Below are 25,905 nucleotides of genomic sequence, written 5' to 3' on the forward strand. Positions count from 1 at the left end.
GAAGACTGCTTCCTCCCTCGTAACCGGCTGGGAGCCGCTGACGTTGGCCGCGGCCCAGTGCGTGGTCGCGGGGAGACGGGAGCAGGTGAGAGCGGGCCGGCGGGGGGCCTCTCGGGCGAGGGGGGGGGGGGGGTCGGGATGGAAGGAGGGATGATGGCTGGCGGGGGGGGAGAGGAGGGGGCAGAGGATTGGGGAAGGAGAGAAGGGGATAGAGGGTTGGAGGGAGAGAAGGGGGCAGAGGGATGGAGAGGGAGAGAAGGGGATAGAGGGAGAGAAGGGGACAGAGGGTTGGAGAGGGAGAGAAGGGGATAGAGGGATGGAGGGAGAGAGGGGGCAGAGGGTTGGGGAGGGAGAGAGGGATGGAGGGAGAGAAGGGGGCAGAGGGTTGGAGAGGGAGAAGGGGGCAGAGGGTTGGGGAGGGAGAGAAGGGGATAGAGGGTTGGGGAGGGAGAGAAAGGGCAGAGGGTTGGGGAGGGAGAGAGGGATGGAGGGAGAGAAGGGGACAGAGGGTTGGAGAGGGAGAAGGGGGCAGAGGGTTGGGGAGGGAGAGAAGGGGATAGAGGGTTGGGGAGGGAGAGAAGGGGCAGAGGGTTGGGGAGGGAGAAGGGGGCAGAGGGATGGAGAGGGAGAGAAGGGGATAGAGGGATGGAGGGAGAAGGGGGCAGAGGGTTGGGGAGGGAGAGAAGGGGGCAGAGGGTTGGAGAGGGAGAGAAGGGGATAGAGGGATGGAGGGAGAGAGGGGGCAGAGGGTTGGGGAGGGAGAGAAGGGGCAGAGGGTTGGGGAGGGAGAGAGGGATGGAGGGAGAGAAGGGGACAGAGGGTTGGAGAGGGAGAAGGGGGCAGAGGGTTGGGGAGGGAGAGAAGGGGATAGAGGGTTGGGGAGGGAGAGAAGGGGCAGAGGGTTGGGGAGGGAGAGAGGGATGGAGGGAGAGAAGGGGGCAGAGGGTTGGAGAGGGAGAAGGGGGCAGAGGGTTGGGGAGGGAGAGAAGGGGATAGAGGGTTGGGGAGGGAGAGAAGGGGCAGAGGGTTGGGGAGGGAGAGAGGGATGGAGGGAGAGAAGGGGACAGAGGGTTGGAGAGAGAGAAGGGGGCAGAGGGTTGGGGAGGGAGAGAAGGGGATAGAGGGATGGGGAGGGAGAAGAGGGGACGGAGGGTTGGGGAGGGAGAGGGGATGGAGGGAGAGAAGGGGCAGAGGGTTGGAGAGGGAGAGAAGGGGATAGAGGGTTGGGGAGGGAGAGGGGGATGGAGGGAGAGAAGGGGCAGAGGGTTGGAGAGGGAGAGAAGGGGATAGAGGGTTGGGAAGGGAGAGAGGGGGCAGAGGGTTGGGAAGGGAGAGAAGGGGATAGAGGGTTGGGGAGGGAGAGAAGGGGCAGAGGGTTGGGGAGGGAGAGAGGGGTGGAGGGAGAGAAGGGGACAGAGGGTTGGAGAGGGAGAAGGGGGCAGAGGGTTGGGGAGGGAGAGAAGGGGATAGAGGGTTGGGGAGGGAGAGAAGGGGCAGAGGGTTGGAGAGGGAGAAGGGGGCAGTGGGTTGGGGAGGGAGAGAAGGGGCAGAGGGTTGGGGAGGGAGAGAGGGATGGAGGGAGAGAAGGGGACAGAGGGTTGGAGAGGGAGAAGGGGGCAGAGGGTTGGGGAGGGAGAGAAGGGGCAGAGGGTTGGGGAGGGAGAGAGGGATGGAGGGAGAGAAGGGGACAGAGGGTTGGAGAGGGAGAGAAGGGGATAGAGGGTTGGGGAGGGAGAGGGGGATGGAGGGAGAGAAGGGGCAGAGGGTTGGAGAGGGAGAAGGGGGCAGAGGGTTGGGGAGGGAGAGAAGGGGCAGAGGGTTGGGGAGGGAGAGAGAGATGGAGGGAGAGAAGGGGACAGAGGGTTGGAGAGGGAGAGAAGGGGATAGAGGGTTGGGGAGGGAGAGGGGGATGGAGGGAGAGAAGGGGCAGAGGGTTGGAGAGGGAGAGAAGGGGATAGAGGGTTGGGAAGGGAGAGTAGAATAGAGGGAAAGAAGGGTCAGAGGGTTGGAGAGGGAGAGATGGGGATAGAGGGTTGGGGAGGGAGAGGAGGATGGAGGGAGAGAAGGGGGCAGAGGGTTGAAGAGAGAGAAGGGGATAGAGGGTTGGGGAGGGAGAGGAGGATGGAGGGAGAGAAGGGGGAAAAGGGTTGGGGAGAGAGGGATGGAGGGAGAGAAGGGGCAGAGGGTTGGGGAGGGAGAGGAGGGGACAGGGTTGGGGAGGGAGAGGAAGGGACAGAGGGTTGGGGAGGGAGAGAAGGGGATAGAGGGTTGGGGAGGGAGAGAAGGGGATAGAGGGTTGGGGAGGGAGAGAAGGGGATAGAGGGTTGGGGAGAGAGAGAAGGGGATAGAGGGTTGGGGAGGGAGAGAAGAGGATAGAGGGTTGGGGAGGGAGAGAAGTGGATAGAGGGTTGGGGAGGGAGAGAAGGGGATAGAGGGTTGGGGAGGGAGAGAAGGGGATAGAGGGTTGGGGTGGGAGAGAAGGGGATAGAGGGTTGGGGAGGGAGAGAAGGGGATTGAGGATTGGGGAGGAAGAGAGGGATGGAGGGTTGTGGGGAGGTAGATGAAGGGTTGGGGAGGGAGAGCAGGGGATAGAGGGTTGGGGTGGGAGAGAAGGGGATAGAGGGTTGGGGAGGGAGAGAAGGGGCAGAGGGTTGGAGAGGGAGAGAAGGGGCAGAGGGTTGGAGAGGGAGAGAAGGGGATTGAGGATTGGGGAGGAAGAGAGGGATGGAGGGTTGTGGGGAGGTAGATGAAGGGTTGGGGAGGGAGAGGTTTGCGAGAGACTGGGGAATGAAAGGTTATGGAGGGTTGGAGAGGGGATGGAGGGTTGTGGGTGGGAGATGGAGGGTCGTGGGGTGGGAGATGGAGGGTCGTGGGGTGGGAGATGGAGGGTCGTGGGGTGGGAGATGGAGGGTCGTGGGGTGGGAGATGGAGGGTCGTGGGGAGGGAGATGTAGGGTTGTAGGGAGGGAGGGAGGAATGGAAGGATGTAGGGTTGTGTAGAGGGATGGAGGGTTGTGGGGAGGGTGAGGAGGGAGGGTTGTGGGCAGGGTGAGAAGGAAGGGAGGAGTGGTTTTGTCTGGAGTGGAAGAGAGGAAGAATTATGGGGAGAGGGAGAAGGGACAGGTGGTTCTTGTTGCAGGAGGAAATTTTCTGGTGGGGTGAGGTGAGAGATTGTTCTAGCAGAGATTTTGGCTAGAGGGAAAGGATGGAAGGACTCTGGTGGGGAGAGGGGATTGAGGGGAGGCAGGGTTCTTGTGAGGATTTTGAAGGGTGAATGGGAGTGTTCTGGGGAGGGAAGGTAATGATTGAGGTTGGGTGATGGGTAGGGAAGGTGTGAGGTAGTGGTGAAGACTCTGTATTATCTATTTCGTTGCTAAAATTGTGTCATTAGTATGTCTCGGATCAGGTTGGGGATTGTTATTCAAATCCCATCAATTGCGCGCTGAACCCAAAAGTGAATCTTACTTTATTTGAACTAGGTAAGATGAATAACAGATGGCATTGAAAACAACAGATACCATAACATGGTACCAAAAAAAGGTACGTACACAGCGTGAATAGGAATGCGAGCGTTAAATTTTAAATGTTGATAGGACTTGCAGCGTGGAATCAACCCCTTCAGCCCAACTTGAGTAATTACTGTGCTCTTCATGAACCTGCCTCCTTATTAGTGAGGGTCAGCACTTGTTAGTTACAGCCCGCAATGTCCGAGGAGGATGAGCAGTGGAAGAAGCTTAAAGGCACTTGTTAAAGAGGAGTGTTTATTCATTGTTGGTGTGTATAAAAGGTGGCAGGGACCTCTCAGTGGCCAACCATTTCATTTTTGCATCACCCTCCCATAATCACATATCTGTTCATGGCCTCATGTACTATCCCACCAAGACCACCCACAAATTGGAGGAGCCATGCCTGGCACTCTCCAGCCAGATGGTATTAACATCAACTTTTCTTGATTCTGCTAACCTGCTCCCTTTGCCCCCCTACCCCCCCCCCCCCGTCAGCTCTCCAACCCCTTCCCTCTCAATTTCCTCCTCTCCTTGCTTGCCCTTTTCCCTTCTCCACCTATTATCTGCTGCCTTTGCAACCACAGCGCCCCCTTTTCCCTTTTATTCAGACGCCTGCCGACATTTTTCCATCTCTTGGTGAAGGGCTCAAGCCCCCATATCGTTGGTTATGTCATTTTATCTTCACTATTTGACCTGCTGCTTGTGTTTTTAATTTGGAGCATTCAAATCCAAGTTCTTCATGTTGGTGAGGAGGGCGAACAGCACTGAGGTAAAGCCTCACTTCTTTTTATTCTTCCAAAGCCAGCTTGCTCTTTTTTTTCTTCTTCCCTCTCAAAGATTGTCATCATGGCAGGTGAGCACTGATCTTGTCAGGTTCCTGTGCAAAAATTGTGAACTCGAAGGTGGTGATCTCGGGATGACCACGTGGTAGTCAGGAGCAGAAACGGCAGCAGAATTGGGATGACGCAGGGTGGAGAAGACTTGGGAATTAAATATCAGGCAATTCAGATGGGAAGCTAAGGCAAGGAGATGGGGTCGCACTTGAGTAATGATAGCAGGACAACCATGAGAGATAACATGGTCTTTGAGGAACGAAATGTTGATGTGACCTCAGTGGAGATTGGGAACAATAAGGGAGGAAAATTCACTGGTGGGATTTGTCTACTGGCCACTGATATTATGGTGGCTTACAGACTAGTCCAAATCAATAAATAACTGATGCCTATAAGAATGGGGGCCATGGTTGTTGTGCGGGATGTTAATTTACATATTGATTGGTCAAATCGTGTCCATCAAGGCAGCCTTGAGGAGAATTTTTAGAATACATCTACGATGGGTTTTTTTGAACAATGTGTCACAGGAGAATATTTTTTTAAATTTTTAATTTAATTTGGACATTCAGTACAGTAACAGCCCCTTCTGTCCAAATTAACCTACAACCCCTATAGAATTTTTTTTAAGGGAAGAAACCAGAGCACCCAGAAGAGGGCCACACAGAGGGACACAGGGGGAGAACATGCAAGCTCCTAACAGACAGGGCCGGATTTAAACCTGGGTCGCTGGCGCTGTAACAGTGTGGCGCTAACTGCGCTGCCCCCTAAACACTGCTCTAACTACTGCGTTCTCCCCCTCCCCCAGCAGATGCTGTATAATGAGATAATTAAAATGAATAATTCATCATTAGGGATCCTCGGAAAGAGTGATCACAGTGTGAATTTCAAATATGGAGAGTGAGAAAATAAAATTTCTAAACAAAGGTGATTACAATGGGATGAGAAAGGAGTTGTTAAGGTAGACTGGAGCACAGGCAAAAAGGTAGAAAAGAAGTCTTGGGAATAATGTACTGGCATGGATAGGGAATAGGTTTACCAATGGAAGGCAAGAGTTAGGATAAATGGATGTTTCTCTGGTTGGCAATCAGTGGGGGCACTGCCAGGACTGGTGCTGGGCCGACAGTTGTTCACAACATTCAGATTTCAGATTTATTTTCAGAGTACATACATGAGACATACAACCCTGTGGGCAAGGCAGAATTACCTCTTCGTGGTAATACAAAACGTATACATGTAAACAAATAAAGAGATGTAAACAAACTGTGCTCAAGTAAGAGTCCTTCAATGAGTCCCTAATTAGTGTGTATTCCCAGGGTAAGGGGAAGCACCCAAGTTTGCATTGTTGTACAATAAATGTTCTTTGTTCTCAAAAAAAAAGAGTCCCTAATTGAGTTTGTTGTTGAGGAATCTGATGGTGGAGGGGTAGCAGCTGTTCCTGAACCTGATGGTGAGAGTCTTGTGGCACCGATGCCTTTTTCCTGATGGCAGAGGCAAGAACAGTGTGTGTGCTGTGGAACCTTGATGATTGCTGCTGCTCTCTGATGGCTGCATTCCCTGTTGAAATTTTTGATGGTGGGGAGGGTTTTCCCTGTGATGTCCTGGGCCATGTCCACTTCCTTTTTGCAGGACTTTTCGTTTGGGGGGAATTGGTGTCCCCAGCCAGCCAGTCAGCACACTTTCCACCACTTCATCTTGATCAACAACATTTTCTTATATTTTTTAATCTCTTTCATGAGGTTTCCATTAAATGTATCTGTCCCACATGTTCCAGCTATTCTGTGAAGGCAAATCACTCCTTGGGCAAACGCATTGGATTTATTGCGTTTATTGCAAATGATATTTGGACTCACCCACAATCGTTTTTTTTCCAAAGAGCTCTAAATTAGAGAAAACCAAAAGAGGCTCATTCTAATGGTGATAACTTCTCTGACCACTTCAGAGCCATATAAGTATCGTTTGTTTTGTAATTGTTAATTTAAACAGGTGATGGTTATGGCTGTGTAACAACCCCACAGTGGTTGGTGGTGGTGGTCTCCTGGTTGAACAGGATTTCTTTGCAGACTTAATTGTAGAAATTTCATGTTTCCATCCAAGTTTTTGTCATAAATCTAAACCGTTTGAGTTGTTCATGCACATGGCTGCTTATTTATGCTCACTTGCTTGCTTTACTCAATTTTTACCTTTAATAAATTATTTTACACAATCAATCAACCTTGGTGCAACAAAAAGAATTGAGAGTTTTCTTTTACCAAGTACCATGCTGTGTTTCAGATTGGAGCATACGATCAACAAATCTGGGAAAAGTCGATTGAGCAGACGGAAATTAAGGTGGGAATAACAATTTGATCAAGTGTTTTGTTCTTCCTGCTCTCTGAAATCAATGCTGTTGCAATGTAAGTTTGGAATTGATGATGTACCTGTGGTCAAATGCTTTGAGTTTTTTATAAAGCCATTCACTGGAAAGGCCATCATTTATAAACCATTCAATGGTGGTGTGTGAGCTAGTTCCCATTGATGACTGCAGTGATGTTAATACCAAGGCAAGAAATTACATTGCTAGGAATTGGCTGCTGTTTTAGCCATACCTGAATGATGCAAGGTTCCTGGTTGCAGGGACTGTTTCTAGGAATTTTAAGTGAAGGGCTGAAATCAAATTAGTGGCATTAACAAATGGATATCCATGGGGCAGAACCTGCTGCCAATTGTTCCCTGACCACCTTCAAGGTAGGTCTGGGACCCGAATAAATTTTAACCGGGCTTACCCAGTTTGACCTTTTCAAATAGCCCTGTACCTGGTGCTTCAACCAAGTAAATTGCCCGGTTAACCCCATTTTACAAGGCAATTTGAAAGGGCCTAATTGATAAGTGTCTGGGTAGTGGGTATTGTTCACTCAATTGACTGAACACAAATCGCTAAGTGTGTGTCATTGGTATCACTTATTTGATTAAGTAACTAAGGTCAACACATGGGTACAGGTATGACCTGACCGAAATGAATCCCTTTGCATCCCTAAAGTGACCCGGATGCTCAGTAAATCCCATTGACTTTGAGTTCAGACATTCACAATTTGAGCTTCCGTGCCTGGTCAGTGCTTCTGTAGTGGTCCAGCATCTTTGCTAGTGAGGCATGAATACACAACCCACCAAACCGTAGCTATCCATGTCTCCAGTGCCAGGAGTGAAATATGCTGCAGATGGAGGAAAGATCTGCTGCTCTAGTGTAAGATCTATCACCAAATCTCACTTGCCCTTCATTCTTCTGCTTACTAACTTTATGTTGGCATTCTCAACATTCCTCATTGCCTTTTGTTAATACCTCCTGTGTCCTATTTCTTCAGCTCTACCACCCTCTTTCACCAGTTCTGCAACCTTGTAAAACCTTGATTCCATCCACTCCATTATTGATGGCTACACCAACAGTGTTTTCCATACGATCTAGAATTGCCTTTAAAGTTTATTAGTTACGTCTCTCCCCAAGATATTCCTTAAAAGCATCATCTTGCTTAAAAAAAACTTTTGGTCAGTCCAAAAATCTTGTGTCCTTTGGGTCTCCAACTTTGCCTGCAAAGAGCATTGCAAAAGGTGATATGCAATCTGAATTTCATTTGGAGCAAGGCTTTAGAAAAGCAAGAGACTGTAGATGGTAAATCTGAAATAAAAGCAGTAAACGCTGGAAATACTCACTAGATCAGTCAGCATCTGTGGTTTGAGAATCAGATTTCACTTTTTGGGGATCCCTGACTTTTCACCTTGGATGATTTCATGGGAGTCCAGATTTATTTGAGGTGCAGTAGGTAACTTAGTCAATCTTTAGCAGTAGTTATTTTGTATATTGGTGTTATATTATTCAGTTATATGGAAATGTATCATTTATTTACTGTTTTTCGCCCAATGTGTAGGATCTAGTGGCACATGGAGATTCACAACCAGGAAGCTTGCGATGAATTTCAGTGGGATTCCTAATTACATAAGCATTTGAATTTTGCATTCATACATGGTTATTGAACTGCAGATCTTCAACTGAGTATAAATACAAGTTGTTCCTGAAAATTTGAAAATAATTGTGAATGAGATTTTTTTGGCTCACATTAATCACCCAATGACCACACTGAAATCTATGGTGTCCGTCTCTGGTGATTGGGAACCATAGGGTCACACCCCCTATAGTGAACACTCCCAACAAAATCAACTGCATGTTTTCTTATCATGAGCAGTTACCAATCTCCAGGTTGGCACACCAGGGGCTTGGTGCGAATGTAGCTTCCTGGCAGTCCTATCATTATTGCTGATTCAATGGCGTTTTCAAGTTAAAAATTGTTTGCTCAATTCCAGGGGTTGCGAAGTAAACCAAAAAAGACTGGCCGAATAAAGTCTGATCTAATTGATGTCGACCTTGTGAGAGGTGAGAGAGCCGAGGATATTTTCTCCAGTGGTATTTGAGTCTCTTTCTGAAAAGCATGATGCACAAGTTGAAATGTCACCATATAGTTGATGGAAGTTAAATTCAGTTAATTACATTAATGAAAAGCCAGTGTTCAGTACTGTGAAACAATTAGGTTGTCAAAAAGTGTAATTGACCCAGTAATGTTATTTAATAATGGAATTGTTTCCTCTTTTGCCAGACCTGTAATATAATACTTAACTTACAGCTGCCCTCTGAAATAAGCAGCTGTGAATAATGATTTTTAATACTCACTTTTATAAGTATAGAAAACCCCCTGGTATCCAGCACCTGTGGGTTTTGGTAGAATTTTTCAATTGCTTGAGATTGCGAGTTGCATTGATTGGTGGACTAACAGGAAGGCGCGCCGATTTTAAACTTTCATATTTTTACCTATTTATTTTCCACAATTTTTTTTTGCCGGTTGCTTGAGGCTGTTGGTTGCTTGAATACCGTATAATGGGGGTTTTACTGTACCTTTTGAAATCTGATCACTTGGTTATGTTTTAAGGAAGTAGAACCGGCCTGTTCAGTTTTCTCAATATCTGATATCATCTTTTGGAATGTTTTTTTTTATTGTTCTGTCTCGAAGAGCTGTTGCATTCTTTTAAAGTAGTTGTGTTCATTGTACAGGATCAACTTTTGTCAAAGCTAAACCTGAAAGTCCATGGACCTCATTAACACGCAAGGGCATAGTACGTGTATTGTTCTTTCCCTTGTTCTGTCAATGGTGGATCCAGGTTACCTCAAAGGGCATCTTTGCATGGCTGCTGCTTCTCTACTTCTTAGAAGGTGGGTTCTGTAAACATGTTGGAACTCTTACCTTTCTTTTGTAAGTTTATTTGCAGCTTTGTGTAAAACCACACAATCTCCATTGTCTATTTTTCTATTTCAAGTGGTTGCAATCGGCCTGTATGTGCTATGGAACCCAGTCTTGTATGTCAGTGAAATCGTCAGCCCCATGGTTCTGATGCTGCTACTGGGGACAGTCCACTGCCAGATAGTCTCAACCCAGAGGCAAACTCCATCACCCACAAATGGAGGGAAGCGCAGGAGGTGAGATTTTAAGGGTCCCAATGCGAAACGTTGACTGTCCATTTCTCTCTGTAGATGCTGCATGACCTGCTGAGTCTCTGCAGCTCCTCTTTGTTTGTCACCATGTTAAAGAGTACTGGAGAATCAAATTTAATACATTGAAAATCTTCAAAATGTGCACATTTGTTCATTATAAATGATTGTTGTCATTGGTTACAAACACTTCCTGCTCTGCAGCACCTATACAAGGGGTTAAAATTAAATTCTAATGCAACAGGTTTACATTGGCACTTTATAAATGTTCACACAGGAATTTATATGGAAATGCAAGTGGAATGGGTTGCTTTAGAATAGGGACAGAATTATGATAGAGTTCTGATCTACACTAACTGCAAAAGCATCAGGATCCTTGGTTTTACAAAGATTGCAAAAGCAAGGAAATAATACTAAAACAATGACTTCTTAGCTTCAGTAGAAGAATTGTTCAAATTTGAGAACTAAGGTGTAGGAAGGATGTTAAAAGTGTAAAGAGGGAACACTGGCTATTGGAGTGACTAATTATGTAGAGCTGAGAAAGCTGGAATTTACCCTGAAACCGAGAAGGTTAAGGAACAGTAGTAAAACTCGAAAGTCTGTAAACACCGTGATTGAAGTAAAAACACAAAAAAAATGCTGAAGAAACTCAGCAGGTCAAACAGTGAACTTTATATAGCAAAGATAAAGATACATAACCAACGTTTCAGGCTTGAGCCCTTCATCAAGGTATATGATGAGATTCAGGAATATGTAATTGAGGTGCTCAAATCTTTAAGGACTCTAACAGAGAAGTAAACAATTTCTACTGTAAAAAGATGGAAACCAGGTAATTGTATTAAAAATAATTTGGGGGGGGTGGAGGGCAAATGGAGCAATTTTCTTCATGCATTTATGTTTTAAATAAATATGTAATGTATGAAAATTGGTGGAATTTTGTAATGAAAACTTGAAAAAAGAATTAGACTATTTTTCTTTTCAGGGTTATAGGGAAAAAGTTGGGTGTAGGACTTGGTTGATAACTCGCACTGTGATGGGCATGGAAGGCCTAATCACCTCATTTCCTTTGGTTAATATATTGAATAAATTTGATGACATCAATTTTTACCAGATCAAGGCCTAGTCCTTCTGATGCATTTCGATCAAGATATCACCCAGTCGGTGCACGATGTATTAAGCTTTTATAATTTCCCCAGTGATGTATTTCAGCATTTGGATTGCAATTATACTTGAGACCTGGTGATTCCATGTGACCAATTAAAAACGATTAAACTAGTTGCTGATGAGGAGAATCCAAGAGGTTAGAATCTAACAGTGAATGTCCTTTATCATGGACCTTCCTTTTAAATCTTGGAATGCTGGTTCTCCGATTTATTGCCAAAGACTTAGAGAAATGTGTTTTCTTTATTCTCAGAGCTACGCAAACAAGACATCAATCTCGGAAGGTTGGGCGCTGTTCTACGGTCCCCATGCCCAACAATGGGAGAGTAAGTCCGTGGCCCATATTCCTAACTGTTTGGTGCACATGCTTCATAAATTATAAAGGCCAACAGGAATAAGGTATCATTCAATTGCTTTAACCCATCCTTGGCTCACTCGTGGCTGACGTACTTCCACCCAGCTTGTATGTTTTATCCTGATACTGTTGCTTGACAGTTGATTAATTTGGAGACTTTCTTTTCTTTGGCTTGGCTTCGCGGACGAAGATTTATGGAGGGGGTAAATGTCCACGTCAGCTGCAGGCTCGTTTGTGACTGAAAAGTCCGATGCGGGACTAATGCTACACAATTTAACTATCGTTTAGTCAACGATTTGGAAATAACATGCAGATTGATAATTATGTTCAATTGGAGCTGCCTCCTCTTTCATGGTTACAAATAAAGGTTCTAAAATAAATTTCAGTTCTCAGTAGTTCTTGGCCTGGCCTGTTTCTGTACACTGTAATGTTTGCACAGAGATAGAGATGGTTTCAAAATTCTGTCTCTTCTCAGGATACACAGCACCGAGCTGCAAATCGAGGATCAGAGGAAAATTCCAGTGAGGAAACGGAGAGCCAAACGCGGCATTTGCTAACCCAGCAAAGGATGAAGGGGACTTTCAATATGTTACGATTCCGAAGAAGTGCACACATCAAAACAACTGGAGTCTCAGAGGTAATTGGAAGTTTATTCTCTCTCTCGTATTTTCACCTGTGACAGGAAAGCCACATCTCCACAAGCATATCTGTCCAACTCACATCTCTCTAACCCAACCTAATTACAGACGATGAGTGATGTTAGACATGTATTTGGAGCAACTGGCACCAGGTCCTGCCTTTACTTTTCCTTTTTTTAAACAGGGCAGAGAAAGAATTCCGAGATGGGAAATTCCAAAAGGAGACTCTGACAGCTTGCAGGACTCTGAGCTTGAATCTACAGCCCCAAATCAGGTATGAGTGTATCAAAGAATCTGCCACAAGCCCAAGATTGGGCTACTTAATACTGAAGGTGTTTAATCTTTCTCATTGTTGGAGGGAGCAAGGGATAAAGTCATTCCAGGAATTTCTCCTTTTTGCTTCTCTTTGAAGGATTTCCAACAAAATGGATTTACAAGAATTCTAGGTTAGAAGCATAGCTTTTGATTCCTTTCCAAATATCTGTTAAAAATATGTTGGTTCCGAGTAATCTAGTCAGGAATTCAGGAGGATCGTCTTTAGCCTAGGTAGTTAGAATTTGGAACTCTGAGGATGTGTTTCGTGTTGGGGGAAGCCAGGTAGTCTGATATGAGAGAGAAGTGTTGAATTGGTAAGATAACTCTATAATATCAGAATAGACACGCCAGGAAAAACAGGCTGTACCTATCTGATAAATTATAAATCATTTTGAGAGTTCAGATTTTGTTTTGAGATCTCTCTGAATATTCCTGCATTAGATAGTTGATCCCTGGCTGCTACACAATCCACAACCATATTATTCAACTTGTCCTTCTTTGACCCACTCCATCTCCTTCCTGTTTTACCTTTGGCTTTGGTTATTATTGAAACATGACAAAAGTAGGATTTAAATGTGATTCCTAATTATAGTGGGACTATTTTGTATGAATTGATCAGGATATTGATTTACATTCTCTGGGTAATAATTAATACACAGAAGTGCTGCAGAAACTCAGCAGGTCACACAGTGCATTTTGTGGGCCTGAGTTTCGGGCCTGAGTCTGAGCAAAAAGCAGGCAAGTGGCTGAATAAGAAAAGGAGACGGAGGGATAGGGAACGAAAGAGAGGCAGGGGGAGGGGCCTAACAAAAATTAGAGACATTGATGTTAATGCCATCTGGTTGGAGAGTCTACAAACAGAATATCAGATGGTGTTTCACAAATGTGGCAATCACCTTGCGAATCCTGCCCTTGCCTCCTCAGATGATCCAACACTCCTCTATCTTTCAAAAAAAATTCATTTCTTCCTTTCCTAATACTGTTTAGGATTAAGTTAAGGGTAACTGAAACCAGTCCACTCTGGTTTATTGTACTGCACCGACAACAAGTCTAAGCAGTGGATTCACGGAAATTTATTTTTTAAATTTGCAGGACAATTCATACATGAGCTTCAGCTGCAGTAACTCGCGGCAGGACTCGGAGAGCAGTCGGCATGGGTCGGAGACCGAGGACATGCTGTGGGATGATCTTCTAAATGGGCCTCGATGCCATTCCTCTTACAGCAGTGAGAGCGAGTGTGAGAGTGTGCAAAGAATTTCTCTGCAGAAGAAAGAATCCAAGGATGAGCAGGTGAGCTTCCCATTTCTTATCTCAACATGTGTGACAGCAACAACAGTTTGCATTTATATAACATCATCAATGATCAACATCCGGAAGATCAGTTAGTATCTTGCAAAGCAAAATGTTTAATATTTCAGTAGAAATAGGAAAGTAAGAAAATTAGTTTATTTTTATAAAGGAAGAGGTGGAACATCTGACAAGGATTCCCAAGGTGATCAACAAAAAACAACAAATAATATTCTGTCTGGGCACTCTCCAACCAAATGAAATTAATTTCAACTTCTCCAGTTTCTGTTAGGCCCCTCTCTCCTTTTTGCTCAGACCTTAACAAAGGGCTCTGACCCAAAACGTCAGTTATGTACCTCTGCCTTAAAGAGCACTGCATGATCTGCTGAGTTTTTCCAGCACTTTTGTGTGTTAATGAAGGGTGTCAGAGAGGAAGCCAACAAACAGGTCATGTTAGGTTCGAGCTGCCTTTTGCTGAAACTGAAGAGGTGGCCTCTATATGGAGAGAGGATAAACTGAATTTGTCCAGGGCAGCTGAGGAGGAATTAACATTACGGATGCCAGAACTGGCTCGTCCTGATACCAACACAAAAATTGAAGTTATCTTGTTAAATCGGACATTGAATCCTGAAGGGGTGCAATGTGCCCAGACAGAACACGAGCTGCAGTTCCTCATTTAAATTGAGCCTTATTGTAACCATGCAGTGAGCCATAAATAGAGATGTCAGACTGGGAAGAGGAATTAAAGTGACAGATGAAGCTTGGGGGTGCCCCTGTGGATGACTGAAGAAGCTGAGCCAAGCAGTCACCTAACCTACATTTGATTTCTCTGATGTAGAGAGCACCGCAGGCATGATAAATACCACACATTAGAATTGAAGTGCAAGTGATTCCCTTGTAGAATTGTTTGAGTCGCTGACAATAGAACTCAAAAGTTTTTTTTTAAAAAAAACTGGTTTGTTATCCACGATATATTGGTACAGCGGATATAGGAAAGCAGCTTGAGAACAGGACTGAATAGTGGAGATTGAAGCAGAGTCCAAGGATTTGTGCTGGGAATGCTGTAAAGGGAAGGAGTTTCTGGAGGTACTTCATTGAAGGTGGATCATAGAGGCTGATCAGTTGAATGAGGTAGAATGCAAAGAATTCTAGTCCTTGCTCTGGTCAGGAGGTGAAATTGGAGGTGTGGGAAATAGATGAGATGGTTTCAAGTGTTCTGTGAATCATGGTCGAAAACATGGGTAAATGAAAAAGGAAGACATCCCAGGCACCTTTATGGAAAGTCATCAGAGCAGATACAATGGAGTTATAGAACAGTGAGAATAAATCACCTCACTGTTGCCTCTCACGATCAGAGATTTTCTTCAGCCTGTTTTCTTTGTAGCTGAATCGGATTTTCTCATTGGCCCAATTCTAATAAAGGTGTTGATTCTTTTTCACCTTTCGCCAATGCAGACTGACTAGTGTTTCCTGTTTTTAAATTTACAGTTTATTGATTTTCATTTAAACAGTGCAATTAATGTAAAACATCTCCCATCACAGAATTCTGTACTCTTGGGTACCAAGCTCTTCACAAAATACATAGAAGTAAATTCCATGAATATCCATTTGATATGGGGAGTGGGTTGAGAGACCTTCAGTTGGAATACATAGTAACTAGTACTTTGCTTCATGTGTTGGACACTTGCATGCAGTGTTCAAGTGAGAGGCTCCGTTGAGAAGATGCTATTAGAGAATTCCAAATGCCCATACTTGCCAAATGCTGTACCATCAGGTGTGTTCAGACCGAATAAACACTCAGCATTGTTGCCTTGCTGTCTTTTCACTGAATTATTCCCTCTCCACAAAAAAGGTGTGTCTATTGTTGATTTAGATTCATTTCTAAGTTTGCCAGTAGAATAAAAATCTTCATTCAGATGTTCAAGCCCTACATAGTCTTACCCCTCCCCATCTCTATCCCATTCACACCTACCTATCAAACCTTCGAGACCTTTGCTTTCCTCATTCAAAGGATGTTGTCGCTCAATTATTTTCATTGAGTAATTAATTTTATTTAATTTGTAATTTCAGAATCACCTGCACTGGTTGTACAGCAACAGCCAGAGTTCGGAGAGAGTCAGCGCCATCATCTGGGAAGGAAATGAATGCAAAAAGTTCGATATGTCTGTCCTGGAGATTAGTGGAATGATTATGAAGCGGGTGTGTTCCTGGACTTTACACAAGCTGAATGTTGAAACTGACTTGGTGTCCAATTTCTTTCTGCGACTAAGTGGATCCTGTCTGTTGTATAATGGGGATTTCTGGGTTTAAATAGTATCCAGAGCCTGCTCTGGGATTGCAGTAGTGTTACTATAATGGAAGGGAGAATGGAATCATTTAGATTGGGGGTTGAGATACTTTGGAAGCTCTGTGGAATTCTCTACCCAAGGAAGCAGTAGAGGCTGCCTCATTAAATATAATTAAGACCTTGTCAGGTAGAACTTTGCATCCTAGGGAACACTTGGTTATAGGGAAAAGGTGGAGCTGACTCCACACCCATGATCTTTAATGAACAGCAGAACTGTCTCTGCAGGCAGGTCATGTTCTTAAATTTCTAAATGATAGGCAAAGATGTTGAAGGAGCAATTATTTCATATAGATTATTTTCTCGCTTCCTGTTCCTCAGTCATCTTTTCTGCCTAATGCCCATTTTTTTTTTCCAATTTTTATTTTGTATTTTCTGCCAACAGGCAAGTACCTTTGAACAGCAGAATGGTTACCAGATCCTGGGATATGTGGTGACATCAGTCCTCACCCTTCTGCCCTTCGCATTCCGCCTTTTCCAACAGAAATGCCTGGACCAGTTAACCACCTCCTCCATTCCTGAATTACTAAGAATCATCTGTGGTGGGAAGCTGGATGGGCCTGTCGTGGTCTTGGTACTGATTAATATTTTGGAGCGCTTCTGTCTGGTGTGGATGTTTTTCTTCATCCTTTGTGTGGCAGAGAGGACATATAAGCAGGTGAGCAACACCAAAACCTCAGGCAACCTTTGGCTGAATTCACTGGCAACATATTCTCACCCAATTTTTCTTCCGGTCAACCACTGAAATCCTCACCCTATCCTTGTATCTCTAGACTTTGGCTGTTTAGTCTAAAGTTTTCCTGGTTGGTTTCATTTTTTTTCTACCATCTGAAAACTTTGTTGCTCATATTTCACTGGAGTGCCATTCACTCTTCTCCCCTTGATCTACAGTGCTTCCCATTCTTCAAATGCCTCCGTTTGTTGGCCATTAAATGCATGTACCAAGATGAAATGAAAACTGTCTGGCAGGTCAATTCATTTAATACAACAGGTAGTGCAATAATAAAACAGAAGTGCAGAGTATGTGGTTTAGATGATGAAGTGCAGAATCTAGAGAGAAGTACAGGCAGCAGAATGCTATCACAGCACTAGTGACCAGGGTTCAAATCCGTTGCTGTCCGTAAGTAATTTGTACCCTCTCCCAGTGTCTGGATGGGTTTCCTCCCACTGTTCAAAACTTAGTGGGGTTGTAGGTCAGATGGGCTCATGGATCTAAAGGGCCTGTGATCGTGCTGCATTTCTATAGTTTATCAATACAGGGGCATCATCTTTTGAGAAGCCCATTCAAGAGCCTGACAACAGCAGGAAACTATCCCTGGAACTGGAGGTTTGTGAAGCTCTTATGCCTGATGTAAGGGGGGTTGAAAAAAGTGTGGATGGGATTTAGGTTTTTTTCCAATCCTTCTATCTTTGCAACCTCAGTGAACCTTTCCAGTTTGGGCAGGTTCATAATCCCTAGTTTTAATTCCTCTGCCATTGGTGTCCATGCCTTGGCCTGCTAACTCAAAGTACCAAACAAAACTATACACTGGTGATCATTTCAATAATTTTCTCAAAGTCCTTCTCTCTTTGCTGTAACACCTCCTCGCAGTGATGTGATCTTAGGTATGGCTTTGCTAATCATCCCGTTCTGTAAGAAGTTTTACTATATTTCATAATCAAGCCAAGTCGTGGAACACAAGCATTTGCTCATTGGGTCTAAAAGCATGTGGCGCCCAAGCATCCTAATGGGATATGATCACTTGTCAGATTTGTGCTAAAGCTTCTTTAAAATTTGAGGTTCTGGTATTTCAATTCTCACTACCCTTGCCTCTCCCAGCTCTCTAACATTTTTGTCACTTATTACTGACCACAACCCATTTTAAATATGCAGTCTTTATTGCTTAACTTCTATTTTAAATGTTCATCAAACATGGTGCCATGTGATCTCCATCATTGAATTTCTCAGGTCTCTAGGTTACAGAGAATAGAGTGTAAGCAGGCCATTCAGCCATCCTAATTCATGATAGCATGTGCACTCAATCTGCATCTCCTATTTAATTCCACCATCTGACTTTCTGGTACTCTTTTCCTGCCCTCTGAAGAAATGTCTTTTTGCTTCTGTGGTACTTGTTTGTAAGAGCAGCATCAATTTGACCATGTTCTCTAATCTTTAAATTGTACTTCATGTTATCTTTGGGTGGTAGAAGAGCTAAACTTCCAGATTAAATCTAGAAGGAAGTTGCTTCAATCCTGTAAGTTTCATTGGAAAGCAAAGCTTCTGTTGAATTCTTTATTAACAATGTATGTTCTTTGCAAGATGAATTTTTTTTTAAAGTCTTTGATAATTTCTGCACAGCGCTTAATGTTTGCCAAGCTCTTCAGTCACCTGACATCAGCTCGAAAGGCTCGCAAGTCTGAGATTCCTCATTTCAGGCTGAAAAAAGTGCAGAACATTAAGATGTGGTTGTCACTTCGCTCCTACCTAAAGGTAAAGTGCAATGATCACAGAATAATGCCAAAGAAGAGATGAATTGAATTAAGTGATGTTGGTTAGATGATCAAGGAATCTATGAATAGAAGCAGGCTTCTGAACAAGGAGGGAGTTTGAGAAGTTGTGCTCAGTGATCCCTTATTCAGTTTTGCCTGAAAGAAAAAAAAGATAGAACTAGAACTAATCGGCTAACTCTTAAATCTGATCTCAATTCTGAGAAATACCAGAGAGTTGATTATAGGTTAATTTGCCTTTTAAGTTATGAAATACTTTGCTGTATCACTGGCATGCTTTTTACTCTGACAACGTCCTATCTCTAATGCTTGTTCTTTCTAGTATTGTTCTCCTCTTTCATTCACAGAGGCGGGGTCCTCAGCGGTCAGTTGATGTAATTGTTTCATCAGCATCTTTACTTATCTTGTCCATTGCATTTGTCTGCTGCGCTCAGGTAAGTCTGGAACCGGTTTCCGTTTAGTGAGGAGAATTTGTTGATAACCTATACTATGGTCGCTCTCAACAGAGCTGAAGTTGGAAAGAAGGGCAGGAGATTTGTACGGCTCACAGGTGTCATTTTATATTTATTATTTAATGGGTCAACTTTAAATGCTTTTTTTAAAAAAAAAACAGGAATATTAAAGGACAAAAGTTTTAGTTGACCACTCATTGTGATAGAGGTGTATATTATAGTAATTCAGTAATAACCAAGGGTAAACGATGTGCTGCTGGTCAGACTGAATCCATGAGCAGAAATGGTCAGTAAACATTTTGGGTATGGACCCCTTATTGAGACTAAAGTAAATAGGGGAATGAAACTTGAGGAGGGGTTGAGGTTATTGGATAGAAGGTGGAAGAGATGGAGGAAAAGGGAGGGAGAGACCATATGAAGGTGCAGTCTTTAGGTATAAATTTTGAGATCGTCAAATGGATTGAACATTGGCTGAAAGGGAGAGGCCAGAGAGTGGTAGTGGATAATTGTCTGTCAGGTTGGAGGCCGGTGACCAGTGGTGTGCCTCAAGGATCTGTATTGGGCCCATTGTTGTTCGTTATATACATTAATGATCTAGATGATGGGGTGGTGAATTGGATTAGTAAATATGCAGACAATACTAAGATAGGTGGAATAGTGGATAATGAAGGAGGTTTTCAAGGATTGCAGAGGGATTTGGGCTGCTTAGAAAAGTGGGCTGAAAAATGGCAGATGGAATTTAATGCTGATAAGTGTGAGGTGCTTCATTTTGGTAAGAAGAATCAGAACAGGACATACATGGTAAATGGGAGAGCATTGATGAATACAGAAGAGCAGAAAGATTTAGGAGTAACGGTACATCGTTCCCTGAAGGTAGAAACTCACGTGAATAGGGTGGTGAAGAAGGCTTTTAGTATGCTGGCCTTTATCAATCATTGCATGGAATATAGGAGTTGGGAGGTGATGTTGAGATTGTATAAGACGTTGGTGCGGCCTCATTTGGAGTTCTGTGTGCAGTTCTGGTCGCCTAATTAGAGGAAGGATATAAACAGAGTGGAGAGAGTGCAGAGAAGGTTGACCAGAATGTTACTTGGGTTTAAGCATCTAGAGTACAGGGAGAGATTGGGCAGATTAGGTCTTTATTCTTTGGAGCGTAGAAGGTTGAAATATTTAAGATTATGAAAGGGATAGACAGAGTGGATGTGGATAGACTATTTCCGTTAAGAGGAGAGATTGAAATAAGTTAAGAGTTAAGGGGCAGAGGTTTAGAGGTAACATGAGGGGGAACTTCTTTACTCAGAGAGTGGTAGCCGTGTGGAATGAGCTTCCGGGAGAAATAGTGGCGGCGGAGTCGATTGTATTATTTAAGAAAAGGTTGGACAGGTCTATGGATGAGAAGAAGATGGAGGGTTATGGGCATTGTGCAGGGAGGTGGGACCAGAGAGGAGTGTTTGGTTCGGTGCGGACTAGAAGGGCCTAATGGCCTGTTTCCGTGCTGTAATTGTTATATGTTATGTTATATTTGACCAGATTAGTAATGAATAGAAAGTTAGTTTGCATTAATTACATCATAGTTTTACCTCTGCCACTTGAGCCCATAATCCAGCAAGTCCAGTGATCTGTCAGTATTCTACTGGACGTAAAGTAAGAATATTAAACCTTGAAGTTTCTAGGCTTCCATTTTTTTAATATTCCCATATTTCAGAGCAAGGAAACCCTCCTGGTCTTTTGAGGCCAGTATTTGTCCTTCAAACAGCATCACATTTGTTAATGGAAATGAATTGCACACAGCTTTCACTTCAAATATACAGTACATGAGTTAAAAAGTGCTGCAAGCCGTTGTGTACGGTTGATTTATCAGAGGGAGCATGGTTCTTTAATTATGCTAGAACAAGGAGTCTTCTTTATTGTGCTGGTGAAGTGTGGAGAATCGCTTTTAACAATTCATTTTCTTACTTCTCAGATCCTTCATGGTCACAGCAGCTTCTTGGATTCCTTATATAACTGGGAGCTCCTCATCTGGGAGGCATCACTAGTGGTTTTCCTGCTGAGACTAGTTACACTGGGATCAGAAGTCAGTAGGAAATACAATAACATTTCCATCTTGCTCACAGAACAGGTACATGCCTTTCCAATATATCACCAGAGTTATTAAGTGGGATATTGGTTCCCTACTTCTGAATTAGTACAGGTACAAGATCCTTTATCCAGAACCCTTCGGGGGGTGGGGGGGGGCAGTGGGTTCCGGATTTCGGAAAGCCCTCTCGAATTCTGCTGCTGTATCCACCCCCTTGCCAGATAAAGGATCATGTACCTGTATAATGGTCAAACAACCTTTTGACCCAAGGGTCATTAACTGGGAGGCGTCACTGTTGGAATCCAGTTTATTATGCTATGATTTTTATTGTGGCAAATATTAAGGGTTGGAATAAGAAAACTCCATTCAGTTTTGGTGACTAATGATAAAGCTGTCATGGACTGCATATTACCACTTGTGGTTTTATTTTAATAGATCAATTTATACCTTAAAATGGAATCCAAACCCAATAAGAAGGAACAGCTCACCCTCGTCAACAATGTGTTAAAACTTGCCACAAAATTACTGAAGGTAAAGTTTACTTGTGTGTCAACCTACTACCCTGCAGTCTTCATGACACAAAGGTTTTTCCTCCAATACTACTTAATTGATCTGCAAGAAACTGGGCCATGTGAGGGAAAATCCATGGAGCATGAGTTTTTGCTTTTAATATTCTTAAAATCTTTTATGGATTTTCCTGCCAAAACCACCTCAAAACCTCTACATTTCCCTCTTCACTCTGTTCCTTGTATTACTCAAGATATTAGTTCTAACTTAATTTGCCTTCATCTTTCTGATCTGTGCTACCAGGGTCCCTTTACCCGACTGAGTCCATGGTCGTCCTTTCTTAGTACACTCAAACTCTTTCCATTGGCATTCATGCTCTTACTCTCTAACATTTGCCAACACCTGCGTAAAGATGTTAAAATTGGTCTTGGCCCAACGTCGGATTCTAACTTGAGGACCAGTGTTATCCTTCTCCATAATTATCTTAAGCTAATAGAATTGTGTTCACTGGTCCTGAGGTTCCTCACCAGCACAAGGTTCAATGTTGCCCCTTCCCTAGTAGGCTGTGGAAAATTCTCCTTCAAGATCACCCCCCAACACTTTTGTATTTAGTCAGTGTTGGGGAAGTTAAAAGTCACCCACAATAACAGCCTTACTATTTTCACAGACATTAGCAATCTCTTAACGTATTAGATGGTCTAGCTCCTGGTGACTATGGCATAGTCTTTGGTTAGTAAGGGACTGCTTAAGATGGTATGCAAGTGGAAAGAAAAAAGGTTGAGAACCACGGTTTGGTGGCTCATGGATACATCCATCAAAGTGAGTACTTTTTTGATTCTGATTTCCACACACACTTCATCATGTGATGAGTCTCTGGCAATATCCTCTCCGTACTGTGGTATCTTATTTAACCAATATTGCCCCCCCCCCCCTTCTTCCTACTGTTTCTATCACTCCCGTAACCCTGTAACTTAGGGTCTCCCAGAACATTCCTCCTCCATGGCTGCAATATCACATTGTTTTCCCCCTCAAACAACAAAGTTTACTGTCTTACCTCAATGCTTGTGCACGACCATCCTGTACTGCTTTTATTCAGGAGACAAAATTCCACAGGTATTTTGGAAAACGGTAAAGTTTTGATGCCCAATTCAATATTTATTCCTTAACTGACAGTCACTAAAACAAGTTAGATGCACAACTGGCTTGAGGTTCATAAGAGAAATGTAGCAGTAACAATGGAAAGGCATTACCAGAGTGGAGCTTGGTGACTCCTGGCTTGACTCCACATCTAGTGTACATTACTGACCAAGCTTCATACTTTGTCCTACAGGAGCTGGACTCTCCTTTCAGATTGTATGGACTGACCACAAACCCACTGCTCTACAACATTACCCGAGTTGTCATTCTGTCTGCTGTCTCTGGAGTGATTAGTGATTTGCTTGGCTTCAATCTTCGGGTGAGTAACAGATCAGTCATGACACACATCATCGATTCCACTTTCTATACCTTATTTCTCTCTTCACAAATACTTTGTTCTAAGGCGAGATACATGACTGAATTAAATCTTGCCTAGGCTTTGAGGTCAAATTTCATTTTTAGTATTTAAAACATCTCAAAGATTGGTTAATGTGAAAAATCAGCTATTTAACTAGATGAGACAGTTAACATAACTTTCTTTTTCCTAGCTGTGGAAGATTAAGTGACCAGTAGAAGTTGAAACGACTAAACTGTCCAAGATGGTGAAGAATGATGTCTACACATTTACCTGATATCACAGAAGGTTATTTTCTATCACATGGAAATATAGAGGATCCAAGGATGAAATTAACTTAAGATGTAATACAGTACCTCGTATCCAAAATGCTTGGGACCAGACATTTTTCGGAACAATGGAACTAAGCAGCATACAGAATACCTGTATCAGCGGTTAAACAACAACAGCCTTTTTGAGTGCCAACATGACGCCACAAATAGAAAATTCACATGAAATGATGTTTAGTACTTATCAAAAAAAATCTGCTTATAAAAGATAAATGCAACCCCCAAACACTAGAAATTCTCCTCAATGACTTTCCCAAATGTTTCCTCCAGTGTCATTTGCCTCATTAACAATGGTTTTCTGTCTTAGAAGTCTTTGATTTTATTAACTGACACGATTTCTTGTCCTGTTATGAACGCATGTTGCTTTAGTCCATATCACATTGTCACAATTTCATCTATAGACACTTTTTCTGCAGTGTTAACTAAGTCATCTTCATCGGAATCACATTGATTCCAAACAATTTCAGCTATTTCACCATCGGCCTCATTACCGATGCTAAAAATATCCACTTTTTCCAGCTTATTGACAGACTCTGAACGTACATCTTTTGCATATGTAGCACATTTTTTCCTCACCTGACATAGAGAATCACCAATTTGTTTCTTCATCATAGTTGCAGGCCAGAGTTTGTGCCAGGCATGTTCCAACTCCTTTTGGAAATTCACTACATCCAAGCCTGTTCACTGCTGACAGCATGCTGTACAAGTGTTTTTATATTCACTCTTCATTGATCTAAGGATACCTTGGTCACATGGCATCACATTTGGGGGACGTACATGACATTCTCTTTGATGAGATTTTCAGCTGGAGGGTAGGCAGGACAGTTGTCGAGGAATAGCAAAATCTTGCAGTCATCATCCATCCAGTCCAGCTTACCTGCAGTGAGCACAATCCGCTGGTACAAAATGTTTGTTAAACCAATCTGAAAACATAGCTCTGGTGACTCGATGCCTTTTTATTTGCGTAATAATAGACTGGTAAGAAACTGGCTCCTTTAAAACAAGGGTGCAAACTTTTGCCTATCCCAGCAGTTAAATTCTGTCCTTGCCATCCTTAATTCCTGTAGGGGCTGTCTCATCAGCTGTAGTCTGTGTCCTTCTGGGGCAATAATGCCAAAACAGTGATGTTTCATCAGCGATGATCTTGGCAAACTCATCAATGAATTTCTCCACTGCTTCGTGATCACCAGATGCTTTATCAGCACAAATCTTAAAGAATTTAATGCCATGCCTTTTCTTAAATTTCAGTTCCCTTCAATTTGCAGGTCATCATTCGAGCTTTGCTTGATTCACGATCAGCAAGCCAGTAAGTGGCATGTGTTCGCTGCAACGCTGTCAGATCCTCTCCATCAATACACAATCGAGGTCTTCACTTTTAGCATTATGCAGTGTTTTTCTATTTTTCATCAACTTCTGTTTCTTCAGGTCAAAGATTGTGGTCGTTCCAACAATCTAGTCTTCCGTAAGAGGTCTCACACTTAAACCACTGTTCAGTTTCACCAACAGCTTGACTTTCTCTGTTCTATACATAAATGCTTCCTCTTTTTCTTGTCACTGTCATCCATAGTGGTACCTTCAGACCGACGTTGTAATCAAAATGGCACCATCAGAGCCCCACGTGGGCAAGTCAGGTGGTGAATTTTTTTCAACTTGTGATGTCATGTCGGCACTAAAAAAAAAATTTGGTTTTTGGATCTTTTTAGTTTTCAGATCTTTGGATATGGGGTACTCGACCTGTATATTTTACCCATTTGTACTGGTGCAACTGGATGTGGATGAAGAGATTCCATCCGATACAAAAAGACCTATCTTTCGAATTTCTTCCTGCAAATCCATCCTCTGGGTCAGCACTCACTGAATTTCAAATGACCTACTGTGGAACTACTGCTCCTGTTTCTCCTCCCCTCCCCACAGACAACTTTAAATCTGTGCATGGTACTGTATAATGCTTCATTTAAGATCCTGCAGAGCAGGTAAATCCTGGAGTCCAAGGCTGGTACTACAGATATTTTAATCATGGTCAGGAAGTGCTGCTAATATCATGTTATTTAAGTAGAGGCCTGCTAGCTAATTGTAAGTCACAGGTTAACTCTGTAATGTTAATAGATGAAATCTGCCAGCTCCATTTGGTCACTGAACTTTGAAATAAAGTTAACCTTGTACATGAGGTAGCTTTCATCTGATCTGTTATCCAAGAAATTGGCTGACACTAGAGATTACATTGTTACCTCAGTTCAGAATGTGGTAAAAGAGAAAGTAGTGACACATTTATTGCAAGGTTGAGTGGGATACTATCCCAACTCTGAATTTGCACATTTGATCTTCCCCCCAGATAAGAAAAATTAGAAGGTTTATGCAAAGTCATGATTACTTCAAGTGGGACATACTCGATGGGCCAATTGGCCTACTTCTGCTCTCATATCTTGTGACACAAGACAGAACATCCCCCAGCTAAGACAATGGCTTGATTGTCTAGGGACTAATCACCTCAGGCTTGCAGAATTAACCAACTATGAACTATATAATTGTGGACAGAAAAGATAGGGAATGAGCTCTGAGGAAGCACACCATAAATCTCTTTGTAAATTTACTCTGTTGCTTCAATTCTCCATAA

The 25,905-nt window shown here is 43.3% G+C and overlaps 2 protein-coding genes across 3 annotated transcripts in view; one reads left to right on the forward strand and one right to left on the reverse strand.

Annotated features, from left to right (window-relative positions):
* Positions 1-25,458, forward strand: LOC138765127 (protein PHTF1-like). 2 transcript variants are annotated; one of them, XM_069941919.1, is made up of 18 exons: positions 1-85; positions 3,479-3,539; positions 6,610-6,666; positions 8,671-8,740; positions 9,413-9,571; positions 9,676-9,835; positions 11,262-11,334; positions 11,839-12,000; positions 12,186-12,275; positions 13,409-13,606; positions 15,674-15,802; positions 16,333-16,605; positions 18,286-18,417; positions 18,782-18,868; positions 20,850-21,005; positions 21,399-21,494; positions 22,801-22,926; positions 23,156-25,458. In XM_069941919.1, the coding sequence occupies exons 2-18, from the start codon at positions 3,495-3,497 to the stop codon at positions 23,171-23,173; spliced, it is 2,031 nt and encodes a 676-aa protein (XP_069798020.1). In that variant the 5' UTR covers positions 1-85; positions 3,479-3,494; the 3' UTR covers positions 23,174-25,458. The 2 variants fall into 2 exon arrangements, with proteins under 2 accessions (XP_069798020.1, XP_069798021.1); XM_069941920.1 differs by lacking the exons at positions 1-85; positions 3,479-3,539; positions 6,610-6,666 and adding an exon at positions 8,250-8,335.
* magi3a (membrane associated guanylate kinase, WW and PDZ domain containing 3a) overlaps positions 13,395-25,905 on the reverse strand; it is a 141,118-nt gene continuing 128,607 nt past the window's right edge. Inside the window, exons 22-23 of the mRNA XM_069941917.1 lie at positions 20,467-20,516; positions 13,395-13,576 (exon numbers count right to left, since the gene is read on the reverse strand). Coding sequence (XP_069798018.1) covers positions 20,509-20,516 — 8 coding nt within the window. The 3' untranslated portion in view covers positions 13,395-13,576; positions 20,467-20,508. The remainder of the gene's footprint in view (positions 13,577-20,466; positions 20,517-25,905) is intronic.

This window comes from Narcine bancroftii, chromosome 5 (genome assembly GCF_036971445.1).
Source record: "Narcine bancroftii isolate sNarBan1 chromosome 5, sNarBan1.hap1, whole genome shotgun sequence".
Lineage (NCBI taxonomy): Eukaryota > Metazoa > Chordata > Chondrichthyes > Torpediniformes > Narcinidae > Narcine > Narcine bancroftii.

Bases quoted from the DNA above. Each gene is read 5' to 3' on its own strand.
- LOC138765127 (XM_069941919.1), top strand. From the start codon at position 3,495: ATGGCATTGAAAACAACAGATACCATAACATGGTACCAAAAAAAG. The intron at 6,667-8,670 runs GTGGGAATAACA...GCTCAATTCCAG, and splicing joins TTGAGCAGACGGAAATTAAG to GGGTTGCGAAGTAAACCAAA. The intron at 8,741-9,412 runs GTGAGAGAGCCG...TTCATTGTACAG, and splicing joins TGATGTCGACCTTGTGAGAG to GATCAACTTTTGTCAAAGCT.